This window comes from Rhinopithecus roxellana, chromosome 17 (genome assembly GCF_007565055.1).
Source record: "Rhinopithecus roxellana isolate Shanxi Qingling chromosome 17, ASM756505v1, whole genome shotgun sequence".
NCBI lineage: Eukaryota > Metazoa > Chordata > Mammalia > Primates > Cercopithecidae > Rhinopithecus > Rhinopithecus roxellana.
In genome coordinates, this window is record NC_044565.1 from 46,756,553 (window position 1) to 46,776,547 (window position 19,995).

Genomic DNA, 19,995 nt, shown 5'->3' on the forward strand with positions numbered 1-19,995 from the left:
ACTGAGCCCAGCCTGTCTTCCATACCTATGGTTCCTTTGTCACAATTAAGACACCAACATTGGCTGGGCGCTGTGGCTCAAGCCTGTAATCCCAGCACTTTGGGAGGCCAAGACGGGAGGATCATGAGGTCAGGAGATCGAGACCATCCTGGCTAACACGGTGAAACCCCGTCTCTACTAAAAAATACAAAAAACTAGCTGGGCGAGGTGGCGGGCGCCTGTAGTCCCAGCTACTCGGGAGGCTGAGGCAGGAGAATGGCGTGAACCCAGGAGGCAGAGCTTGCAGTGAGCCGAGATCGCGCCACTGCACTCCAGCCTGGGCAACAGAGCAAGACTCCGTCTCAAAAAAAAAAAAAAAAGACACCAACATTGGGCCACTCATGCCTGTAATCCCAGCACTTTGGGAGGCCGAGGCGGGTGGATCACCTGAGGTCAGGAGTTTGAGACCAGCCTGGCCAACATGGTGAAACCCTATCTCTACTAAAAATATAAAAAACTAGCATGGTGTTGGGCGCCTGAAATCCCAGCTACTCGGGAGGCTGAGGCAGGAGAATTGCTTGCACTCAGGAGACGGAGGTTGCGGTGAGCTGACACAGCGCCACTGCACTCCGGTCTCAGTGACAGAGTGAGACTCTGTCTCAAAAAAGAAAGAAAGAAAGAAACCAACCTTGATATGTTACTGCTAACTCCAGGCTTTATTTGGATTTCACTAGTTTTTCTACCTAGGTCCTCTCTCTGTTACAGAAATCTATTCAAGATACAACTTTGCCTTTAGCCATCGTGTCTCCTTAGTCTCCTGTGGTCTGTCACAATTTCTCAGTCTTTCCCTGTTTTTCATGACCTTGAGAGTTTTGAGGAGCACTGCTCAATTTTATAGATTGAATGAGTCTTTGGTAAAGTGTCCCTCAGTTGGGGTTTGTCGGATGCACTCTCGTGATGAGGATTTGGGATGTGGGGAGGAGACCACAGAGGCGATGTGGTCTTCTCATTGCATCATCTCAGGGCTGACGTGACATCACTGGTGAGGCCGACCTCAGTCACCTGGTTAACGTGGTGTCTGCCAGATTCTTCCACTGTCAAGTTACTATTTTCCCTCCCCTCCCCTCCCTTCCCCTCCCCTCCCTTCCCCTTCCATTCCCTTTTCCGAGATGGAGTCTTGCTCTGTCCCCTAGTGTCTCCCAGGCTGGAGTGCAAAGGTGTAGTCTCGGCTCACTGCAACCTCTGCCTTTCGGGTTCAAGCGATTCTCCTGCCTCAGCCTCCTGAGTAGCTATGATTACAGGCGCCTGCCACCATGTCCAGCTGGGTGGGCCCGGCCAACCAGTTTTTTTTTTGAGAGATGGGGTCTCGGCCAAGCGCGGTGGCTCACGCCTGTAATCTCAGCACTTTGGGAGGCCGAGACAGGCAGATCACAAGGTCATGACATCGAGACCATACTGGCTAACACGGTGAAACCCTGTCTCTACTAAAAATACAAAAAAACAAATTAGCCAGGCGTTGTGGCAGGCGCCTGTAGTCCCAGTTACTTGGGAGGCTGAGGTAGGAGAATGGCGTGAACCCGGTAGGCAGTGGAGACTGCAGTAAGCGGAGATCACGCCACTGCACTCCAGCCTGGGCGACAGAGCGAGACTCCGTCTCAAAAAAAAAAAAAAAAAGGCCGGGCGCGGTGGCTCAAGCCTGTAATCCCAGCACTTTGGGAGGCCGAGACGGGCGGATCACGAGGTCAGGAGATCAAGACCATCCTGGCTAACATGGTGAAACCCCGTCTCTACTAAAAAAATACAAAAAACTAGCCGGGCGACCTGGCGGGCGCCTGTAGTCCCAGCTACTGGGGAGGCTGAGGCAGGAGAATGGCGTGAACCCGGGAGGCGGAGCTTGCAGTGAGCTGAGATCCGGCCACGGCACTCCAGCCTGGGCGACAGAGCGAGACTCCGTCTCAAAAAAAAAAAAAAAAAAAAAAAAAGAGATGGAGTCTCACTCTGTTGTCTAGCCTGGTCTCAAACTCCTGGGCTCAAGCGATTCTCTTGCCTCAGCCCAGCCTCCCAAGTAGTTGAGACTATAGGTGTGTGGAACCACATCTGGCTCATTTTTTGTATTTTCTGTAGAGACAAAGTTCACCATCTTACCCAGGCTGGTCTCAAACTCCTGGGTTCAAGCAGTCCACCTGCCTTGGCCTCTCAAAGTGCTAGCATCACAGGCACAAACCACAACGTTCGGCCTAATAATCTTATTCGTTTGACTCATATTTTGCCAGCAACTGTTAGAAAACTCCAAATAGGCTGGGTGCGGTGGCTCACGCCTGTAATCCTAACACTTTAGGAGGCCGAGGCAGGCGGATCACGAGGTCAGGAGTTTGAGACCAGCCTGGCCAGCATGGTGAAACTCTGTCTCTACTGAAAATATAAAAATTAGCCAGGCATGGTGGCGGGCACCTGTAATCCCAGCTACTCGGACACTGAGGCAGGAGAATCACTTGGAACAGGAAGGCAGAGGTTGCAGTGAGCTGAGATCACACCACTGCACTCCAGCCTGGGCCAAAGAGCGAAACTCCATCTCAACAACAACAACAACAAATGTAAATTACAGTAGCTTAAACTGGAAATTTCTCTCTTTCACATAAATAGAGTCCAGTAGAAGCCATGCAGTACTAGCAGGGCAACTCCACAATCATAGAGCTCCCTAGTTCTATGGGTTTGTTTGTTTGTTTGTTTGTTTGTTTGTTTTGAGACAGAGTAATTCCAGCACTTTGGGAGGCTGAGGCGGGTGGATCACCTGAGGTGAGAAGTTCAAGACCAGCCTGGCCAACACGGTGAAACCTTGTCTCTACTAAAAATACAAACATGAGCCAGGTGTGATGGCACATGCCTGTAATCCCAGCTACTCGGGAGGCTGAAACAGGAGAATTGCTTGAGGCCGGGAAGCAGAGGTTGCAGTGAGCCGAGATCACACCACTGCACTCCAGCCTGGGTGACAGAGCAAGACTTGGTCTCAATAAATAAATAAATAAATAAATAAATAAAATATCTGTTGGGCCATGTGCACCTGCACACCAACAAGCAAGACCTTCCTCCTGCAAGCTGCCCCCTGGTTTCTCTGCCGATGGCAGTGAAACTTCCTGCGTGATCTTTACTGTCCTCTTCTGTCCACTGTCTCTTTCCCCCGTTCCCCTTCCCAGTTCTGTGCTACTGAGGCCCCTTCCTTGAAGCTGTTCCTGCAGAGGTGTTCGTGCCTCTTATGAGTCCCCATCTTACTTAACATGGATTCCTTCTCCCTGTGTTTCAGTCCTCTTCCCCTGTGGACTCTTGTCTGCCTCTGTGTGTCTGATGCCGGGGCTCCATCCTTGGCCCTCCTCCTGTTCTCCCCCATCTTCTGCGTTGCCAGGGACATCTCATCTAGTGCTTTAGCTTTAGGGACCTCCCAGGGTGTGATGGTTTCAGGTCTGTGCTTCCCCCTTTCCTTTCTCCCCAGGGCTTTTCTGTCTTTTCAAAATCTGCCCCATAAGGTCCCATAAGCTCCTCAGGCCTTGTCTAACTCAGAACTCCTGGCTGCCAACCCCTCTCCCCATGGCCTCCAGCCCCAGTGCCCAGGCCAGAAACCCTGGACTCCCGAGTCCCTTTTCTTCCCAACCCACTTCCCGCCCAGCAGCAAATCCCATCGATGGGAGCCCAGAGCTCAGAACTGCCTGTGATCCTTGCTCCTCTCTGTTCTCCTCTGTCCCTCCCGCTCCCTTTTCTCCCTGTACAATTCCTGTAGCCTCCTGGCCTTTCCCCACCACTCCCTCCCTGGGTCTTAGTGCATCTCTCCTTACAGCTCTCCAGCAGAGTCCCATGGCACACAGGACTAAAGCTCTGAGCTATGGCCTCCAAGGACACTGCCCGCCCTTCCCACCTCATCTCAGGCCTCCTTCTCCCTCATCCTCTCTACTCTGACCAGCCCAATCCCCTTGCAGCTTCTCCAGCACACCCAGCTCAGTCCTGTATCACGCCCTTGTGCAGTGTGTGCTCTCTGCCGGGATGCCCTTCCCCCAAAGCTCTCCAGCCAGAGGGACGCTGCCCCTCCAAACACTCTCCATTCTGGGCCCCCTTAGATCGCCAGCTCCAGGGAAGAGGGACTTTGCCTGCCTGAGTGAAATGGAGCCCTCAACCCAAACCTGTTTGTTACTGCCACTCTAGGACACCTTCAGCCCCATCTTCTGGGGAGTGGGGGTCCCTGCACTTGTGCTGTTAATAACAATTGCTCCCAGGGACTACCTAAAGCCACTTCAGTGGCCCCCAAATCCTGCCCCAGCGATGGGTCAGGGTGCCTGTGTGCCCAGAGTTTGAGCAGCTTTGGGATTGGGGGTCAAGCAGAGACTCTAAGTCATGGTTCCAGGCAGAACTGGCTTCACTAGCCTGCAACCTGGGCAGTCACACAGGGCCCCAGGCTCAGAAAGTCCCCATACTTGGGTTTTTGTTGTTGCTGTCATTTTGGAGTCTCACTGTGTTGCCCAGGCTGGAGTGCAATGGCGCGATCTCAACTCACCACAACCTCTGCCTCCCAGGTTCAAGCAATTCTACTGCTTCAGCCTCCCGAGTAGCTGAGGTTACAGGCATGCACCACCACACCCAGCTAATATTATTTTTATTTTATTTTATATTTTATTTTATTTTATATTTTATTTTATATTTTACTTTATTTATTTTATTTTATTTTATTATTTGAGATGGAGTCTCGCTCTGTTGCCCAGGCTGGAGTGCAGTGGCACGATCTTGGCTCACTGTAAATTCTGCCTCCCGGGTTCACGCCATTCTCCTACCTCAGCCTCCCAAGTAGCTGGGACTACAGGCGCCCGCCACCACGCCCGGCTAATTTTTTGTATTTTTCGTAGAGACTAGGACGAGGTTTTACCATGTTAGCCAGGAAGGTCTCGATCGCCTGACCTCGTGATCCACCCGCCTTGGCCTCTCAAAGTGCTGGGATTACAGGCGTGAGCCACTGTGCCCAGCCAATTTTATATTTTTAGTAGAGATGGGGTTTCACCATGTTGGTCAGGCTGTTCTCGAATTCCTGACTTCAGGTGATCTGCCCGCCTCGGCCTCCCAAAGTGCTGGGATGACAGGTGTGAGCCACCATGCCCAGCCTATCTTGAAATTCTTAATGACTTTATTTTATTTTTATTGTTTATTTTATTAGAGACTGGGGTCTCACTATGTTGTCCAGGCTAGCCTTGAATTCCTGGGTTTAAGCTTTCCTCCCACCTCAGCCTCCTGAGCAGCTGGGACTACAGGCATGCACCACTGCACCCCACTTAACTTTCTAACAATGGGCTCCACATTTTCATTTGGCATGGAGACCTGCAAATTACATAGCTGCTCTTGGTTGGAGGGACGTTCAGCTGATAATTCCTGAAGATCCGGAGAGCCAGGTGCCGCTTTCCCTGGGACCCCATGGCCCACAGCCTTCTCTGCTTCCACAACAGCCCCCAGCACTCAGGAGGCCTCAGGTGCTGCAGTGAGAGCTGGGGGATCCACTAGAGAGGGGAGCGTGGGCCTGGGGTTCTAGCAGGCATGGTGAGCAGGTGTCAGGGACGTGGGCCTGGGGTTCCAGGGGGCACGGGGAGCGGGTGTCAGGGTTGCGGGCCTGGGGTTCCAGTGGGCATGGGGAGCAGGTGTCGGGGCACTGCACATCCTCCCTCCTAGGAGGCCCTGTACCCTGGCCCGGGACTCTCACGCCCACCCCCTTGGAGCAAGCGGCAGCAGCTTTGTGGCTATTGGGGCAAGCATGCACCTCAGGCACAGGGCTTGTTCTCTGGCCGCACCCCACCCCATTGCTGGTTAGAATAGCAGCAGACACCAGATCCAGAATGGGCCAGATTCTGACTTCTGGATTCCACGCATTGGTCAGCACCTCTGAGGTCAGGTAGGACAAATTAAGTGCTGCTGGCTGAGGGGCCGGAGTTCCCAGCCTCTCTAGTGATGGGCCCAACCTCAGAGACCTGACTATATACCATCACTTGCTCCTAGCTGTTCCTGCCTTCAAACCCAAGCTGTGGGGTTTGCTTCAGTCAGCTGGAAGGCATTGGCTCTCTGAGGTCCTAGGAGTGTGCAATAGGGGAAGACCTAGGCATCAGAGTGCCTCTCCTGCCCCCGAAATGACCCATGTGGAAGCTGAGGCAGCTTTATTGAAAGGAAGGTCAGTGAGTGGGTCTCACAATTTGATCTGCCCCAGAGTGGGGCTGGGAGGTTACCGAGAACGCAGTCCTGGGGTGGAGGAGGCCCTCAGAATCACACCTCCAGGTGTCACACCTCCAGGTGTCACACCTCCAGGTGTCACACCTCCAGGTTGGACTGAGAGGAGCTGGGCTTGTGACCCGCGGGGTTCTTACGCATCACGGTACCGGCGCTAGGGGGTGGCCAGTGGCGAACCACGTGCCGGTAGGAGGTGGCCAGGTAGTCGAAGTAGTTGATGTTGAGTTTCCGGGCGATGTAACGGCCCAAGTATTCCATTTGCTGTGGAAGCAGGTGGCACTCAACTGGGGCCGGGACAGGACAGACCCCGAGTCGCCGTCCAGGCGTCTCCTTCCCCTACCAGGCAGCATCCCCAGTCCTGCCCGAAGCCCTGGCGCCCTCTCCGGCCCCCAGCAATGAGGACTGCATTGTATTTACCCTCTGCGTGAGGAAACGGCCCCACCCAAAGACCTTAAACAATGATCGGTGTCATCCTGCTCCGAGAGAGGGCGCGTGTCTGGGCGGAACCCACCTCGTAGCGCTCCGACAGCTGCACCAGCACCAGCGGCTCCAACCTGTGGCCGCCGAGGACCAGCTGGAAGAAGCACCTTCCGTAGGCTGCGGGGAGAGTGGATCAGCCGGCCTGACCGCCCCTCTGACCTCCCAAGCGGCCTCCCCGTCCCTGGCCCACCCTCCCGGCCAGTCACCGTCGGAGTTGAGGGCCAGGCGCACGTAGACCAGGTGCAAGGGGCCCTGGCACACGGTGCGGCCCTGGATGGAGAAGTGGTACACGCCGCGCGTGTGGTTCAGCACCAGGCGGCGCCGCGGCAGCGACGAGATCACGAGCCACAGGCCCACGCCCACGCCGTACGCGAGGAAGACCCAGGTCTCCTGCTTCTGTACCTGCGGGCGCCGCAGGCAGCGTCTGTGCTGAGCTGCGCGAGGCCGGCCCTTGGGGGAGGAGGGCGATGGGGGTCGGGCCCAGGGGCTCACACCTCTCTCAGGGAGCCCAAGCTGACCAGGACCACGCAGACGACAAAGAGCAGCATCCCCTTCCACAGCGTGTCCAAGTAGTACTCGAGCACGAACACTGGGGGCGGCGCGGCGCATGAGGACGCCCCGGCCCTGCCCGCAGCCGAGGGTGGCGGTGCCAGGGCTTGGCCCTGACTGGCTGGGTCCGCGCAGGGCTAGGGGAGGCGGTGTCTCGCCTGAGGTGTCTCCGCCCCCAGGAGCACCGACTGGCCCCGCCCAGGGCCCTGGCTCTGCCCACCTGGCTCCGCCCTATTCAGGCCCGTCCCCGGACCCGCCCCGCCCCGCCAAGCCTTGCGCGCACCGTTTGGCTGCTGCTGCATGAATGGGTAGAAGCTATTGTTTTTGAGGCGCCTGGCCAGGTGGCGCTCCGGACAGGAGAGTCCTAGGGACCAGAGCTGGAAGCGCCAGCCGATGGAGGTCGCGGGCAGGCTGCCGGGCCTGGCCTTAGGGATCTGCGTCAGGCAGAGGTGGTCAGCCTGGCCGCTCGCCCGCTGCCGCCGCCCACTGCCCACAACGACGCTCCTACCTGGGTGAGCAAATTCTCCAGGGCTGCAGGCCCAGGAAGGAGCAGGAGCTCATAGGCGACTGGCAGGGCAGCGAGGCCAGGGAACTGCCCAGGGTGGACCGCGCACGGGTTCTAGAACTTCTGGGCAGGTTCTAGAAGGGGCCGCTCTGTTAACCACCTCTTAGGGAGTCCGGGGTGAGGTCGTGTGGTGGGCATTAACTTCTTGGCCGTCCATCCACTGGAGGCCCCCTGTATGGCCTGTTCACAGTCCTCATCTGAAGGGTGGATGGATGGACACCCCAGGCCTGAGCTGGAGAGAAATTTGCAGGCAGTGACCCCTCAATGAGCCCCACAGCTGGGCGGGGCCCCACCTCTCCCCCCACATGCAACCACAGACAAGCTCACCAGTGTTCCTGAGGGTAGAACACACACACTGGAGACAACAGTGGGCAGGCAAAGACATGGCCACCTGCAGGCCTAAGAGCCCATGGGGCAATCCTGACCCCACAACACACAGGCTCTGGGTCGGCTGTAGCCCCAGTGGCTCCATCAGATATAACCCGTTGCCCAACCCTACCCTGAGGACCACACACATAGAGCTCCCAAAAACGTTTTATTTAAAAAAAATGCTCAAATATCTGAAATTGGGCAAAGGTAGGGGGTGGGCAGGCGGGCTGAGGTGTCCTAGGTCTGTGGCTGCCTAGCTGGGCAAGGGGCTGGTGAGCAGCTGCTCCAGACACCACTGGACTTCCTCCAGGCCCCGGTAGGCCCGCTTCAGACCCCGGGGAAGGCAGCGGCAGGACTCCAGGTTGAGGTAGAGCAGGCCTGGGCAGCTGCTGATCACAGAGCTGTGGGGAGGGCAGGCCACGGGAAGTTGAGCTGTTGCCCCAGAAGGGCTGGGCCAGGCTAGGGAGCTGTGCCTGCTGGTGTTCCACACCTGGCTCTGCCACCCATAGCCACCAAGGCCAAGCCCAGTTCCCCCTGGTGTCCCTAAGCCCACCCCACACTGGGGCTTGGACAGTATGCATGCCCCTCTGACCCCTGCAGCTCTCAGGCCAGGCAGGACACCACTTCCAGGCCCCAGGCAGATGCAGTGACAGCCACTCTGGCTCCAGGGACTGGGGTAGGGGATGCTGACCTGACTGTGCTGGGTGTGACCCGGGTGCCCCTGAGGTTAAGAGAGCACAGGGCTGGGTGTGAGCCCCCAGGGGTGCTTAAGAAGGCAGCCAGGGCCTGCTCCAGGTCCTTCTCACTGAAACCCTGGCCGCTCAAGTCCAGTTCTCGCAGTGTATGGCACCACTTCTGAGTCAACAAGGGGCTGCCCTCCTTGGCTAGAGTCAGCCGGTCTGACGTGCCATACAGGCCCAGATGCAGCTGCTCCAGCTCTGCAGTGAGAGGAGTGAGCATAAGCTGCAGGGCGACAAGGACTCCCACAACTCACCCGCCCAGCCACCACCCAGGACCGCTGACCCTGGCACGGCACAAGGGTCCCGACACCTCACCCATTCAGCCACCACCCACACCTCACCTGCCTGCCCACCACCCAGGACCACTGACCCCAGCATGGCACAAGGGCCCCCACACCTCATGCGCCTGGCCACAACCCAGAACCACTGACCCCGACACGGCAGATCCTGAAGGCCAGCCGGCGTAATGCGCGCACAGCCACGAAGATCCAGTAAGCGCAAGTTGGGAGAGCGGTGGAGTAGGCGGCCCAGGACCTCGTTGCTCACAAAGTTGCAGGTTGAGCTTGCCAGGCAGAGTTCCTCCAGGCTGGGGAAACCTGGTCCGGGAGCCACCCCTCGTCCCAGAGGCTTGGGCAGCCACATCAGGTTCAGCAGCCGCAGCACCTGGGGGCAAGGCCCAGGCTGTAGATAGGGGAGCATATAAAAGGTGGGAGAGGCAGGGCGCCAGGTACCTGGAGCTGGGGGCAGCCTTTCTGCAGAGCCTCAACAGGCAGCTGAAGGGGAATGCTGTTACGGTTGATGCCGGTGCTCACCTCCAGGACCTGGAGCTGGGGGCAGCAGCTGCCCTGCAGAGGTGAGGGGAAGGGGGTCACAGGGTCAGTGGCCTGGCAGTCCGCAGCTCAGCATCTGGCTGTGCTCCCACCAGTGCCAACCTACCAGCAGTGCACCCAGGATGGCTGTCGTCTGGGAGCTGTAAGTCAGCCACAACTTGCGCATTCGGGACCCTGCCTCCTCCAAGAAGCTCACCACAGCTGTGGACTCCACCTAGGGTCCCAATACAAGAGCACTCGTCACCCCAGTCTGGGCTTTCTCAGGGCCCCATGGGACACAGGGCTCACCATGGAGTGCTGTAGGTCCAGGCTATGGAGCTGGCAGCAGGCTTTGGCTAGCATGACCAGAGCATCAGCAGTCACACCGTGGCAGCCGGAGAGCTTTAGGAAAGTGAGCCGAGGACAGGACTCGCCTACCAGCTGCGGGGAGACAGAGGGGCAGCTGGGGTTGGGAGAGAGCAGGCTAAGATCCACAAGGGAAACAAACAGGTGGCTGGTGCCAACCCCACTCTATCGCCTTAGCTGTGACCTCCTTTCTGCCCATGCCAGGCCTACTTGGGTGTCCCCGCCTCTGACACCTCCCTGCTGGAGGAAACAGCAGGAAAGGAGAACCAGGCAGGCAGGCAGGCATCCCCATGGAGCAGCGTTGGGTCCCCAAGGTGCCTGACCCACTTCCTAGAGTACTCAACAGTCCCAGAGGGTCACAGCTGGTGTGCAGGGCAGCCTGGAGCTCTCACCTTCAGCACGGGGTATACCTGAGACTTCCAGTGGATGAGGGTCAGCCTCTGGAGCTGTGAAAACCTGGGCCGACAGCAGAGGCAGAGCTGCACTAATGTTCCCACACGAGTCCTTCCCACCCAACACCTTGGTGCAGGGAGACAGAAGGAGCCTGGAGCCAGGGGACAAGGAAAGAGGGAAACCCTCACCGATTAGGCATAAGCCACTCCAGGGAAGCAAGGAGCTTCTTCTCTGCCTTGACCCTGCCCTTGGCAGGCCGGCCGGCCAGCGGGGACGACAGGGTCACGGTGTGCCAGAGTGCGGGTTGGGAAGCGGCCTCCTGCCAGCGGCGGCACACGCGCGCAGCCCTGGGAGGACAGCGTGCTGAGGATGCCGGCCCCTTCGTAGGCGATACCCCCTCTCGCAGCGCAGTGGACATCCCGGCTCAAAGCCGGGCTCCTGGGACTCCAACTGGGCGCCTAAGGGGCTGCGCTCTCGGGCGGAGGGGTGCGCGCTGCGATGCTTTCGCCCTCCGCCCCCGCCCGGGCCACTGCTCGGACCACGTCTGGCCCAAGTCGCTGCGCTCGGCGACGGGCCCGGCAGCAGAGTTACCTGCCGAGGAAGGGCATGGGCCCGTCCGCCGCCACCAACAACCCGAAAATCTGCACCAGGATTTCCAAGGGAATGCGGTCTCCCCAGCCCGCGTCGGGCCCTTCCTCGGGCGTGGGCGCGGGTACGGGCGAGGGCGCCGGGTCGGGCCTGAGCGTGGCCTTGGGCTTGGCCGCGGCGTGGCCCGGGGTCGGCTGCCGGGGAGTGCGGCGGACAGCGCGCCGCTGTGCGCGGGTCCGGGCGGGTCCGGGTTCGGACAGCACCAGCAGCATGCTGTCGGACGGAAGCAGGTGGTACCCCGAGCCGCTCGGCGCCAGCCGGTCCCACCACCAGTCCTCGGCCGAGCGGGCCCGCGGCGCTGCCCGAGCTCTGCGCCGGACCTGCCGGGAGGCCGGGGCAGCCATGACCACCGACAGCCCTTGGGGCAGCTTCAGGGAGCGGAACGGGCGGGGCTTACAGACCAACAGCCCCCCGACTCTTCTCAGCGCCCGCCCGCTGACCCGCTTCCGGGGCGGGACTTCCGGCCGTGGGCCATGCCGGGGGCGGGCCCGGAGTTGCGGCGGGTGAGTCCGGTGGTGGCTGCTGTCCGGTCCTGCGCTGTCTGGACTGAGGTGGCGTCCCTGGGTCGGACGGCGGCGTCCTGGCGTGGCGGGAAGCCGGTACTAGAGCGGGAGCGCACTGGGCGCGGGACCGGGAGGCGCAGGGACCGGACGGCTCCCGGGTCGCCCACCTGAAGCTGGTGAGAGGGCGGCGCCCCTCCGGGCAGAGCCGCCCCGGCCACTCCCCTGGGATCTGACTTGGCTCCTGCGGTCCCGGGCGCCTCGAAGCCCTGGGGCGTGCGTGGCTCCTGCTGGTAGGCGCCTTGTCCCCGTGTCCGGCTTGGGGTGGTGGTTGCGGTGACTTCAACCCCGCATCTCCCTGGAGAGGAGGTCTCCACTCGCTCCTTCGGCCTCCTCCCCTGGGGCCTCAGCGACTCAGGCCGGCTTCCTGGTTCCCTACCTGCCGGCGGGTCCCGACGCTGGCGGGCGGTGCTGCTGGGTACGTTTTAGCCAATCCTCCCCATCCCCGCTCCTGCCCGGGACTTCCGCAGTTCCCCTGGTCTCACCCTGTTCTGATTCCGGCTCTGTATCCTGCCTAATTGTCTGCTTCTTTCAAGCTAGAAGAGGTCTTCAGTTCCCAGAAGAGCCAAAGCGTCTCTGGACCCAGGTGGGAAAAGAACTGGCTGTGACCTTTGCCCTGACCTGGAAGAGCGCAGCCTTGGGCTGAATGGCAGCACCCACGCCCGGCCATCCGGTGCTGACCCACCTGCTGGTGGCTCTCTTCGGCATGGGCTCCTGGGCTGCGGTCAATGGGATCTGGGTGGAGCTACCTGTGGTGGTCAAAGAGCTTCCGGAGGGTGAGTGGGAGGAGGTGCAGGTGTGCCCAGGAAGGTGGGCTCTGTCAGTTCTTCTTCCCTTGGGCATCGTGCCCCTGACATGGCCTCCTCCCTTCCTTGCAGGTTGGAGCCTCCCCTCCTACGTCTCTGTGCTTGTGGCGCTGGGGAACCTGGGTCTGCTGGTGGTGACCCTTTGGAGGCGACTGGCCCCAGGAAAGGGCGAGCGGGTCCCCATCCGGGTGGTGCAGGTGCTGAGCATGGTGGGCACAGCCCTCTTGGCCTTTCTGTGGCACCACGTGGTCCCAGTGGCAGGACAGTCGCATTCCGTGGCCTTCCTAGCACTGGCCTTTGTGCTGGCGCTGGCATGCTGTGCCTCTAATGTCACTTTCCTGCCCTTCCTGAGCCACCTGCCACCTCACTTCTTACGATCATTCTTCCTGGGTCAAGGCCTGAGTGCCCTGCTGCCCTGCGTGCTGGCCCTAGTGCAGGGTGTGGGCCGCCTTGAGTGCCCGCCAGCCCCCATCAACGGCACCCCTGGCCCCCCGCTCCACTTCCTTGAGCGTTTTTCCGCCAGCACCTTCTTCTGGGCACTGACTGCCCTTCTGGTTGCTTCAGCTGCTGCCTTTCAGGGTCTCCTGCTGCTGTTGCCACCACCATCTGTACCCACAGGGGGCTTAGGATCAGGCCTCCAGGTGGGAGCCCCAGGAGCAGAGGAAGAGGTGGAAGAGGCCTCACCATTGCAAGAGCCACCAAGCCAGGCAGCAGGCACCACCCCTGGTCCAGACCCTAAGACCTATCAGCTTCTCTCAGCCCACAGTGCCTGCCTGCTGGGCCTGTTGGCCGCCACCAATGCACTGACCAACGGCGTGCTACCTGCTGTGCAGAGCTTTTCCTGCTTACCCTACGGGCGTCTGGCCTACCACCTGGCTGTGGTGCTGGGCAGTGCTGCCAATCCCCTGGCCTGCTTCCTGGCCATGGGTGTGCTGTGCAGGTACACAAGGGCGCTTCAGCCCCGTGTGGGTGGAACTCAGGGCTGGGAGCCAGGTCCTGGCACAGTCAGCCCTGACACTCTGCTCACTCACTGCAGATCCTTGGCAGGGCTGGGCGGTCTCTCTCTGCTGGGCGTGCTCTTTGGGGGCTACCTGATGGCGCTGGCAGTCCTGAGCCCCTGCCCGCCCCTGGTGGGCACCTCGGCAGGGGTGGTCCTCGTGGTGAGCACAGGGGACGAGAAGTGGGGCGGGGCATTGCCGCGGATCAGGCACATCTCACGCTCAGCTGCTTCTGTGACCCCTCAGGTGCTGTCGTGGGTGCTGTGTCTTGGCGTTTTCTCCTACGTGAAAGTGGCAGCCAGCTCCCTGCTGCATGGCGGGGGCCGGCCGGCATTGCTGGCAGCCGGTATGGCCATCCAGGTGGGCTCTCTGCTCGGCGCTGTTGCTATGTTCCCCCCCACCAGCATCTATCACGTGTTCCACAGCAGAAAGGACTGTGCAGACCCCTGTGACTCCTGAGCCTGGGCAGGTGAGGACCCCGCTCCCCGACGCCTGTCTCCCTCAATGCTGCCACCATGCCTGAGTGCCTGCAGCCCAGGAGGCCTGCGCACCGCTACACTCGTGGACACCTACACACTCCATAGGAGACCCTGGCTCTCCGGGGCGGGGGCAAAGGGCAGGGAGCAGGCTTGGAGCCAGGGAGCGGTGGGGGCTATAGGGTAAGCCCCTGAGTCTAGGACCTACCTGTGGTTTGCATAATAAAACATTTTTATTTAATGAGTTGGCATTAATTCTTTGAGCACCTCTCTCTGGGTGGATGCTTCCCTGAACTAGAGCCCTGGCCGGGCCTATTTAACAGGGGCCACCTCTCCCCAGGCCCTGGGCAGGTCCTTACCCACCGCAGGCTGGTCTCACAGATCGTACAGTCATGCTCTCTGAGCCCAGACTCCCCCACATTCCTTCTTGGAACTGCCCTGGGCTCTCTGGGCACACAGGAGCTACCAGCTTCGGTGGTCAGAGGAGTAGAGGAGCCTCTTCCCAGCAAGGCCACTGCTCCACGAGCACCTCTCAAGGGCATTAGGGTCAGTCGGATGGGGCTGCAATGTGCTGAGCCCCCTGTCCAGCCTTAGCCCTGGAGTGACTGCTTGCCTGCTAGCTTCCCAGGAGTATCCTGCTAGGGATTTATACCAGGGGGGTTGGTGTGCAGGCACTGGGGTACTCAGTGAGGGGGACTCAGAAGAGACAGAGTTTAAGATTTTAGCCCGTCGGGACCCTTTGGCCTAAGTATTGCCCCCTCCCCTGAGCCTCTAGTCTCTCAGTGCCAGCTCCTCCTGCAATCAGACCCCCAAAGGCCCCAAACCCTTTCTTCAGGCAGATTTGGCTACAGCTGCCTTCTCCCTGAGCTGATGGCACACTGCCCCGGCCCTGAGCAGCCTGGGCCTGTAAGTGTTGGCATCTGCAGGGAACAGGACCTCAGCACTGACCATGGCCTGTCCTGGGCTGGGTGGTTCTCGGGCACCCACAAAAAGGGCTGGAGCCGCAAAAGAACTAATTGAGAGGAGCCCCTGAGCCTGGCAGCAAGGATCTGGAAGAAAGTGCTGGGGGAGGCCGTGCCAAGGTAGGAGCCTGGCTTTCTTCACCTTGTGGGCAGCCACCCCAGGGAGGCAGGACCCCGAACTGTGAGCAGTATGACGGGCCTGGCAGCAAGGCCCATTCTCACAGGCAAGAGGCCCCACTTCTGCAGAGGAGCCCCTGCAGCCGCAGGCAGTGTGCGGGCGCTGGGGAAGGTGGGTCTGTTCCTGCTGCCCAAGCTCTGCCTGCGACGGTTTGGCTCTCTGGAGGCCCTTTCTGAGTGTCCTTGGCTTGGCCTGCATGTGGGCCTTCGAAGGCTTGGACTTCCTTCCTGCTTCTACTCCCTCCTATCTTGGCAGGACCATCGGAGGCGGAAAGAACCCCCGTGACCAGGAAAGCCTCTGGTCTGGGGCCCCATCAAACCTCAGGGCCAGGCCAGCTCCCAGGGACTCAGGAACCCCAGCTCTGAGGGCAGAGGCCACCGCCAGCTCCAGCCCTCTAGGATGCTGCCCCCTGAGGCTGGGCCCCTGTCCAGCTGACCCGGCTGCTTCCCTTTGGGGGTTGCAGGTGCTGAGGGCTCTCGTGGGTGGAGGCTGCAGGTTGAGTGAGTTTCAGAAGTCACCTGGTAAGAGAAGAAAGCTTCTGAGGGAGGATGAGGACAAGGATGGGACGAGGTGGGTGGTGTTGGTGGCACGGCTGTGGGCAGCAGGGCTCCTGGTCTCATGCTCGCCCCCTTCCCCTCATCGCTCTGCCCCCACCACTATCAACACCGATGCTTGGGGCCTGGCCTCTCCTGTCCACCCTGGGCTGGAGGCCGGTGGAGCCACCTCCCAGCTTCTTCCTGTCTTCCCTCCCATAGGGCAGCGATCAAAGGCATCCATGGAGCCTCTGCTCTGTGCCACACGTGAGCCGCACTACCCCGGGCTGCAGAGGAGCAAGGTGCACAGGCCTGAGTGAGGAATCCCCTGCCTTTTGAAGTCTCCGTGAGCTTCCTGCCCATGCCCAGTAGGAACTGGGGCAGGGGTCAGAATAATAATGGCAGGAAGGTGCCTCGGGGCCGAGGCCTTGAGCACTGCTCACTTACAGTTTCCCAGGGCTGAGTCCAGGGCCAGAGCTGGGCCCCTGGGAGGCAGGATAGCTGCACAGCAAGTGACCAGAGGTTCCGACGCGCGAAATCCTGCCCGAGAGGAATGTGGAGGAGATGCCATCCTCCACCAGAAGGCAGGAGTGGAGCCGGACCCGGTACCCCCCACTGTCCCCAGAGGGTGGTCCCGAGTAGGAGCAAAGCCTGCAACTCACTGTTCCTTGTCTCACTACAAGGAAAAGTCTTCTGGGCTCCTCACAGCAGAGAAGGGGCCAGGTGCAGTAACTCACGCCTGTAATCCCAGCACTTTGGGAGGCCGAGGCGGGTGGACCACCTGAGGTCAGGAATTCGAGACCAACCTGGCAAACATGGCAAGACCCCGTCTCTACTAAAAATACAAAAATATACCAGGCGTGGTGGCGGGTGCCTGTAATCCCAGCTACTCGGGAGGCTGAGGCACAAAAATCACTTGAACCCAGGAGGCGGAGGTTGCAGTGAGCCGAGGTCGTGCCATTGCACTCCAGCCTGGGCGACGAGCAAAACTCCATCTCAAAAAAAGAAAAAAAAAAACCAGCAGCAAAGGGCCAGCCAGGCTGTGGCCACCACGTGCAGCCGCCACTCCCAGATGTGTGGCCATCCCATCTGATGCTGCTCTGGTGCGTGTGGGCACAAGCCTTGCCGGCTGTGATTGAGCTGCTGACCGAAGAGCCTTCCCCTCCTTCAGTTCTGTAGTTCTCTGCCCAGCTTAGTCCCTAGACGGGTACAGGTGACTATGGGGTGAAGGAACAGTGCACCCCTTGATTTTTTGTTCGTTTTTTAGAGATCGGGTTTCACTCTGTTGCCCAGGCCTGAGGCTCAAGTGAGGTCGAGGACTCAAATGATCCTCTCACCTCAGCCTCCTGAGTAACTGGGACGGCAGGCATACACCACCACCCTGGCTAATTTTCTTTTTTTCTTTTTTTGAGACTGAGTCTCACTCTGTCACCAGGCTGGGGTGCAATGGCACGATCTCAGCTCACTGCAACCTCTGCCTCCCAGTTTCAAGTGATTCTCCTGTCTCAGCCTCCCGAGTAGCCGGGATTACTGGCGTGTGCCACTACACTCAGCTAATTTTTGTATTTTTAGTAGAGACGGGGTTTCACCATGTTGGCCAGGCTGGTCTTGAACTCCTGACCTCAGGTGATCTGCCGGCCTCGGCCTCCCACAGTGCTGGGATGACAGGCTGAGCCACCGCGCCCAGCTGAGGGCTTGTCTCTGTCAGGATGTTTTCTCATATCTAAAACCATCTTGGGCCAGGCACCGTGGCTCACACCTGTCATCTCAGCACTGGGCAACATAGTGAGATCCCATATCTACCAAAAAATTAAAAACTGGCTGAGCACGGTGGTGAGAGCCTACGGTCCCACTTACTCAGGAGGCTGAGGCAGGAGGATCACTTGAGCCCAAGAGGTCTAGGCTGCAGTGAGCCTCGATTGTACCACTGCACTTCAGCCTGGGTAGCAGAGCGAGACCCTGTCTCTAAATAAAATACATAAATGATCTTGGAGATTCCCCAGAGGTTGGTCCTTTCATCTCCTGCCCTTGATTCTCAGGAGCTCTTCTGGAGCCGCCTCACTTTTCATGGCAACACAGGTATTTGCATGGTGTCTTGTGGGCGGAGGATTACCCAGGTGCCGAGGCAAGAAACTGAAGGCACAAACTGTTTCAGTATGATACAGAAAATAGACTAAGAACAGTCATAATACAAATTAGATATAAAGATGAGCATGGACAATTATCAATCATTATTATAAACATTAATCATTAGCTTTTTTTTTTTTTTTTTTTTTTTGAGATGGAGTCTCGCTCTGTCACCCAGGCTGGAGTGCAGTGGCCGGATCTCAGCTCACTGCAAGCTCCGCCTCCCGGGTTTACGCCATTCTCCTGCCTCAGCCTCCCGAGTAGCTGGGACTACAGGCGCCCGCCACCTCGCCCGGCTAGTTTTTTGTATTTTTTAGTAGAGACGGGGTTTCACCGTATTAGCCAGGATGGTCTCGATCTCCTGACCTCGTGATCCGCCCGTCTCGGCCTCCCAAAGTACTGGGATTACAGGCTTGAGCCACCGCGCGCGGCCTAATCATTAGCTTTTCATATGACTCTCTGTTGCATTACTAATATAACCTAGGAATAACTGGCGGGTATAGGGTCAGGTGCTGAAAAGATATTGTGAGAAGTGACCTAGAAGGCAAGAGGTGAACCGTCTGTCATGCCGCATAAGGGCCACTTGAGGGCTCCTTGGTCAAGCGGTAGTGTCTAACGCCAGTGTCTGGGAAGGCACTCGTTACTTAGCAGACCGTAAAAGGGAGTCTCCTTTCCTTGGAGGAGTCAGGGAACGCTCTGCCCCACCAGCTTCTTGTGGGAGGCTGGATATTATCCAGGCCTGCGTGCAGTCATCTGGAGGCCTAAACCCCTCCCTGCGGTGCTGTGCTTCAGTAGTCACTCTCCTCGTCCACTTTCATGTTCCTCCCGTACTCCTGGTTCCTCTTTGAAGTTCGTAGTAGATGGCGGTAGAAGAAATAGTGGAAGTCTTAAAAGTCTTTGATCTTTGTTATGAGTGCATAGAAGAAAACGCTGACGTATGCCGCCTTCTTTCTCTGCTTTGGCTACCTAAGAGGTCAGGGCCCCCTGTCCTATGATCATGTGACTTGCTTCGCTTTCTCAATCTCTTAGAAGATTCACCTTCCTTACCCTGCCCCCTTGTCTTGTATGCAATAAATATCAGCGAGCCCAGCCGTTCGGGGCCACTACGGGTCTCCGCGTCTTGATGGTAGTTGTCCCCCAGGCCCAGCTGTTTTCTCTTTATCTCTTTGCCTTGTGTCTTTATTTATGACAATCTCTGGTCTCTGTACACGGGGAGAACACCCACAAAGCCTGGTAGGGCTGGACCCTACAGTGTCTTAGTTCGTTTTGTGCTGCTATAATGCCACAGACTGGGTAATTGATAATAAACTGGGATTTATTGGTTCTAGAGATTTGGAAGTCCAAGAGGGAGGGGCCACATCTCATGAGGACCTTCTTGCTGCCACCTAACATGCCGGGAGGCATGTGGCTGGACGGAAAGCTGCCAAACTTATCCTTTTATAAGGAATCCATTCCCGAATTAATGGCATTAATCCCTTCATGAGGGTGAAGCCCTCAAGACATAATCACCTCTTAAAGGCCCTACCTTTAAGAGGGTAGGGTGGCTCACGACTAATCCCAGCACGTTGGGAGGCCGAGGCGGGCAGATCACAAGCTCAGGAGTTCAAGACCAGCCTGACCAACGTGGAGAAACCCCATCTCTCTAAATATACAAAATTTGCCAGGCGTGGTGGCACATGCATGTAATCCCAGCTATTCGGGAGGCTGAGGCAGGAGAATCGTTTGAACCCGGGAGGCAGAGGTTGCGACGAGCCAAGATTGCACCACTGCACTCCAGCCTGGGACGACAGAGCGAGACTCTGTCAAAAAAAAAAAAAAAGGTCCCATCTCCAGTACTGCCACATTGGGGACCAAGTTTGTAATCCATGAACTTTGGGGGACACATTCAAACCACAGCACATAGATTCAGTTAAGAGACTCTTCTTTTACAGAATACAATTGGACGAATTGGTTAGGCCACCAAGGCCTTGCTCAGAGTGTCCTATGGAGAGTTCTGCTCTTTCACTGCGGATGACCAGCTGCTGCTGTGGACCTTGGGTTGCTGTTATGAAGGAGTGCCTGCAAATTCTCCTGAGGGTGCAGGACCCAGGCCTTGCAGGTGACCAGGAAGGTGATTTCCTGGCAGGCCCAGGAACATAGAAATTGACCCATGATAGGTATTGCATTTCTTGCCTCTGCAAACAAGCAAACAATACAGGTCCACTCTGATAT

The 19,995-nt window shown here is 58.3% G+C and overlaps 3 protein-coding genes across 19 annotated transcripts; 1 reads left to right on the forward strand and 2 right to left on the reverse strand.

The window, feature by feature from the left end:
- Positions 1 to 6,138: 6,138 nt before the first annotated feature.
- TMEM249 (transmembrane protein 249) lies at positions 6,139 to 8,220 on the reverse strand. 3 transcript variants are annotated; one of them, XM_030921316.1, is made up of 4 exons: positions 7,200 to 8,220; positions 6,912 to 7,107; positions 6,737 to 6,822; positions 6,139 to 6,486 (listed from the first exon to the last, which is right to left on the reverse strand). In XM_030921316.1, exons 1-4 carry the CDS (start codon positions 7,251 to 7,253, stop codon positions 6,307 to 6,309), a joined length of 516 nt encoding a protein of 171 aa, XP_030777176.1. In that variant the 5' UTR covers positions 7,254 to 8,220; the 3' UTR covers positions 6,139 to 6,306. The 3 variants fall into 3 exon arrangements, with proteins under 3 accessions (XP_030777176.1, XP_030777175.1, XP_030777174.1); XM_030921315.1 differs by having other exon boundaries at positions 6,737 to 7,107; XM_030921314.1 differs by having other exon boundaries at positions 6,912 to 8,220.
- A 121-nt stretch (positions 8,221 to 8,341) lies between these two features.
- Positions 8,342 to 11,607, reverse strand: FBXL6 (F-box and leucine rich repeat protein 6). 4 transcript variants are annotated; one of them, XM_030921301.1, is made up of 9 exons: positions 11,088 to 11,607; positions 10,685 to 10,843; positions 10,496 to 10,559; positions 10,047 to 10,178; positions 9,865 to 9,972; positions 9,750 to 9,773; positions 9,360 to 9,591; positions 8,880 to 9,126; positions 8,342 to 8,589 (listed from the first exon to the last, which is right to left on the reverse strand). In XM_030921301.1, the coding sequence occupies exons 1-9, from the start codon at positions 11,486 to 11,488 to the stop codon at positions 8,442 to 8,444; spliced, it is 1,515 nt and encodes a 504-aa protein (XP_030777161.1). In that variant the 5' UTR covers positions 11,489 to 11,607; the 3' UTR covers positions 8,342 to 8,441. The 4 variants fall into 4 exon arrangements, with proteins under 4 accessions (XP_030777161.1, XP_010373530.1, XP_010373529.1 ...); XM_010375228.2 differs by having other exon boundaries at positions 9,741 to 9,773; XM_010375227.2 differs by having other exon boundaries at positions 9,660 to 9,773.
- On the forward strand, positions 11,600 to 14,228 carry SLC52A2 (solute carrier family 52 member 2). Of its 12 annotated transcripts, none has more exons than XM_030921313.1 (5): positions 11,602 to 11,937; positions 12,241 to 12,480; positions 12,583 to 13,450; positions 13,547 to 13,670; positions 13,755 to 14,228. In XM_030921313.1, exons 2-5 carry the CDS (start codon positions 12,351 to 12,353, stop codon positions 13,965 to 13,967), a joined length of 1,335 nt encoding a protein of 444 aa, XP_030777173.1. In that variant the 5' UTR covers positions 11,602 to 11,937; positions 12,241 to 12,350; the 3' UTR covers positions 13,968 to 14,228. The 12 variants fall into 12 exon arrangements, with proteins under 12 accessions (XP_030777170.1, XP_030777173.1, XP_030777164.1 ...); XM_010375223.2 differs by having other exon boundaries at positions 11,607 to 12,122; XM_030921310.1 differs by having other exon boundaries at positions 11,600 to 11,647; positions 13,547 to 14,225.
- Positions 14,229 to 19,995: the final 5,767 nt, after the last annotated feature.

What these genes read in the sequence shown, in the direction of transcription:
- TMEM249 (XM_030921314.1), bottom strand. Translation starts at nt 7,314, where the DNA reads ATGCGCCGCGCCGCCCCCAGTGTTCGTGCTCGAGTACTACTTGGACAC. An exon ending in CCTGGCCCTCAACTCCGACG is followed by an intron (nt 6,823 to 6,911) that starts GTGACTGGCCGG and finishes CTCTCCCCGCAG; the next exon opens with CCTACGGAAGGTGCTTCTTC. An exon ending in AGCTGTCGGAGCGCTACGAG is followed by an intron (nt 6,487 to 6,736) that starts GTGGGTTCCGCC and finishes CTGCTTCCACAG; the next exon opens with CAAATGGAATACTTGGGCCG.
- FBXL6 (XM_010375227.2), bottom strand. Translation starts at nt 11,488, where the DNA reads ATGGCTGCCCCGGCCTCCCGGCAGGTCCGGCGCAGAGCTCGGGCAGCG. An exon ending in CCATCCTGGGTGCACTGCTG is followed by an intron (nt 9,774 to 9,864) that starts GTAGGTTGGCAC and finishes TCACCTCTGCAG; the next exon opens with GGCAGCTGCTGCCCCCAGCT. An exon ending in AAGGCTGCCCCCAGCTCCAG is followed by an intron (nt 9,592 to 9,659) that starts GTACCTGGCGCC and finishes CCTTGCCCCCAG; the next exon opens with GTGCTGCGGCTGCTGAACCT.
- SLC52A2 (XM_030921310.1), top strand. Translation starts at nt 12,351, where the DNA reads ATGGCAGCACCCACGCCCGGCCATCCGGTGCTGACCCACCTGCTGGTG. An exon ending in GGTCAAAGAGCTTCCGGAGG is followed by an intron (nt 12,481 to 12,582) that starts GTGAGTGGGAGG and finishes CCTTCCTTGCAG; the next exon opens with GTTGGAGCCTCCCCTCCTAC. An exon ending in GCCATGGGTGTGCTGTGCAG is followed by an intron (nt 13,451 to 13,546) that starts GTACACAAGGGC and finishes CACTCACTGCAG; the next exon opens with ATCCTTGGCAGGGCTGGGCG.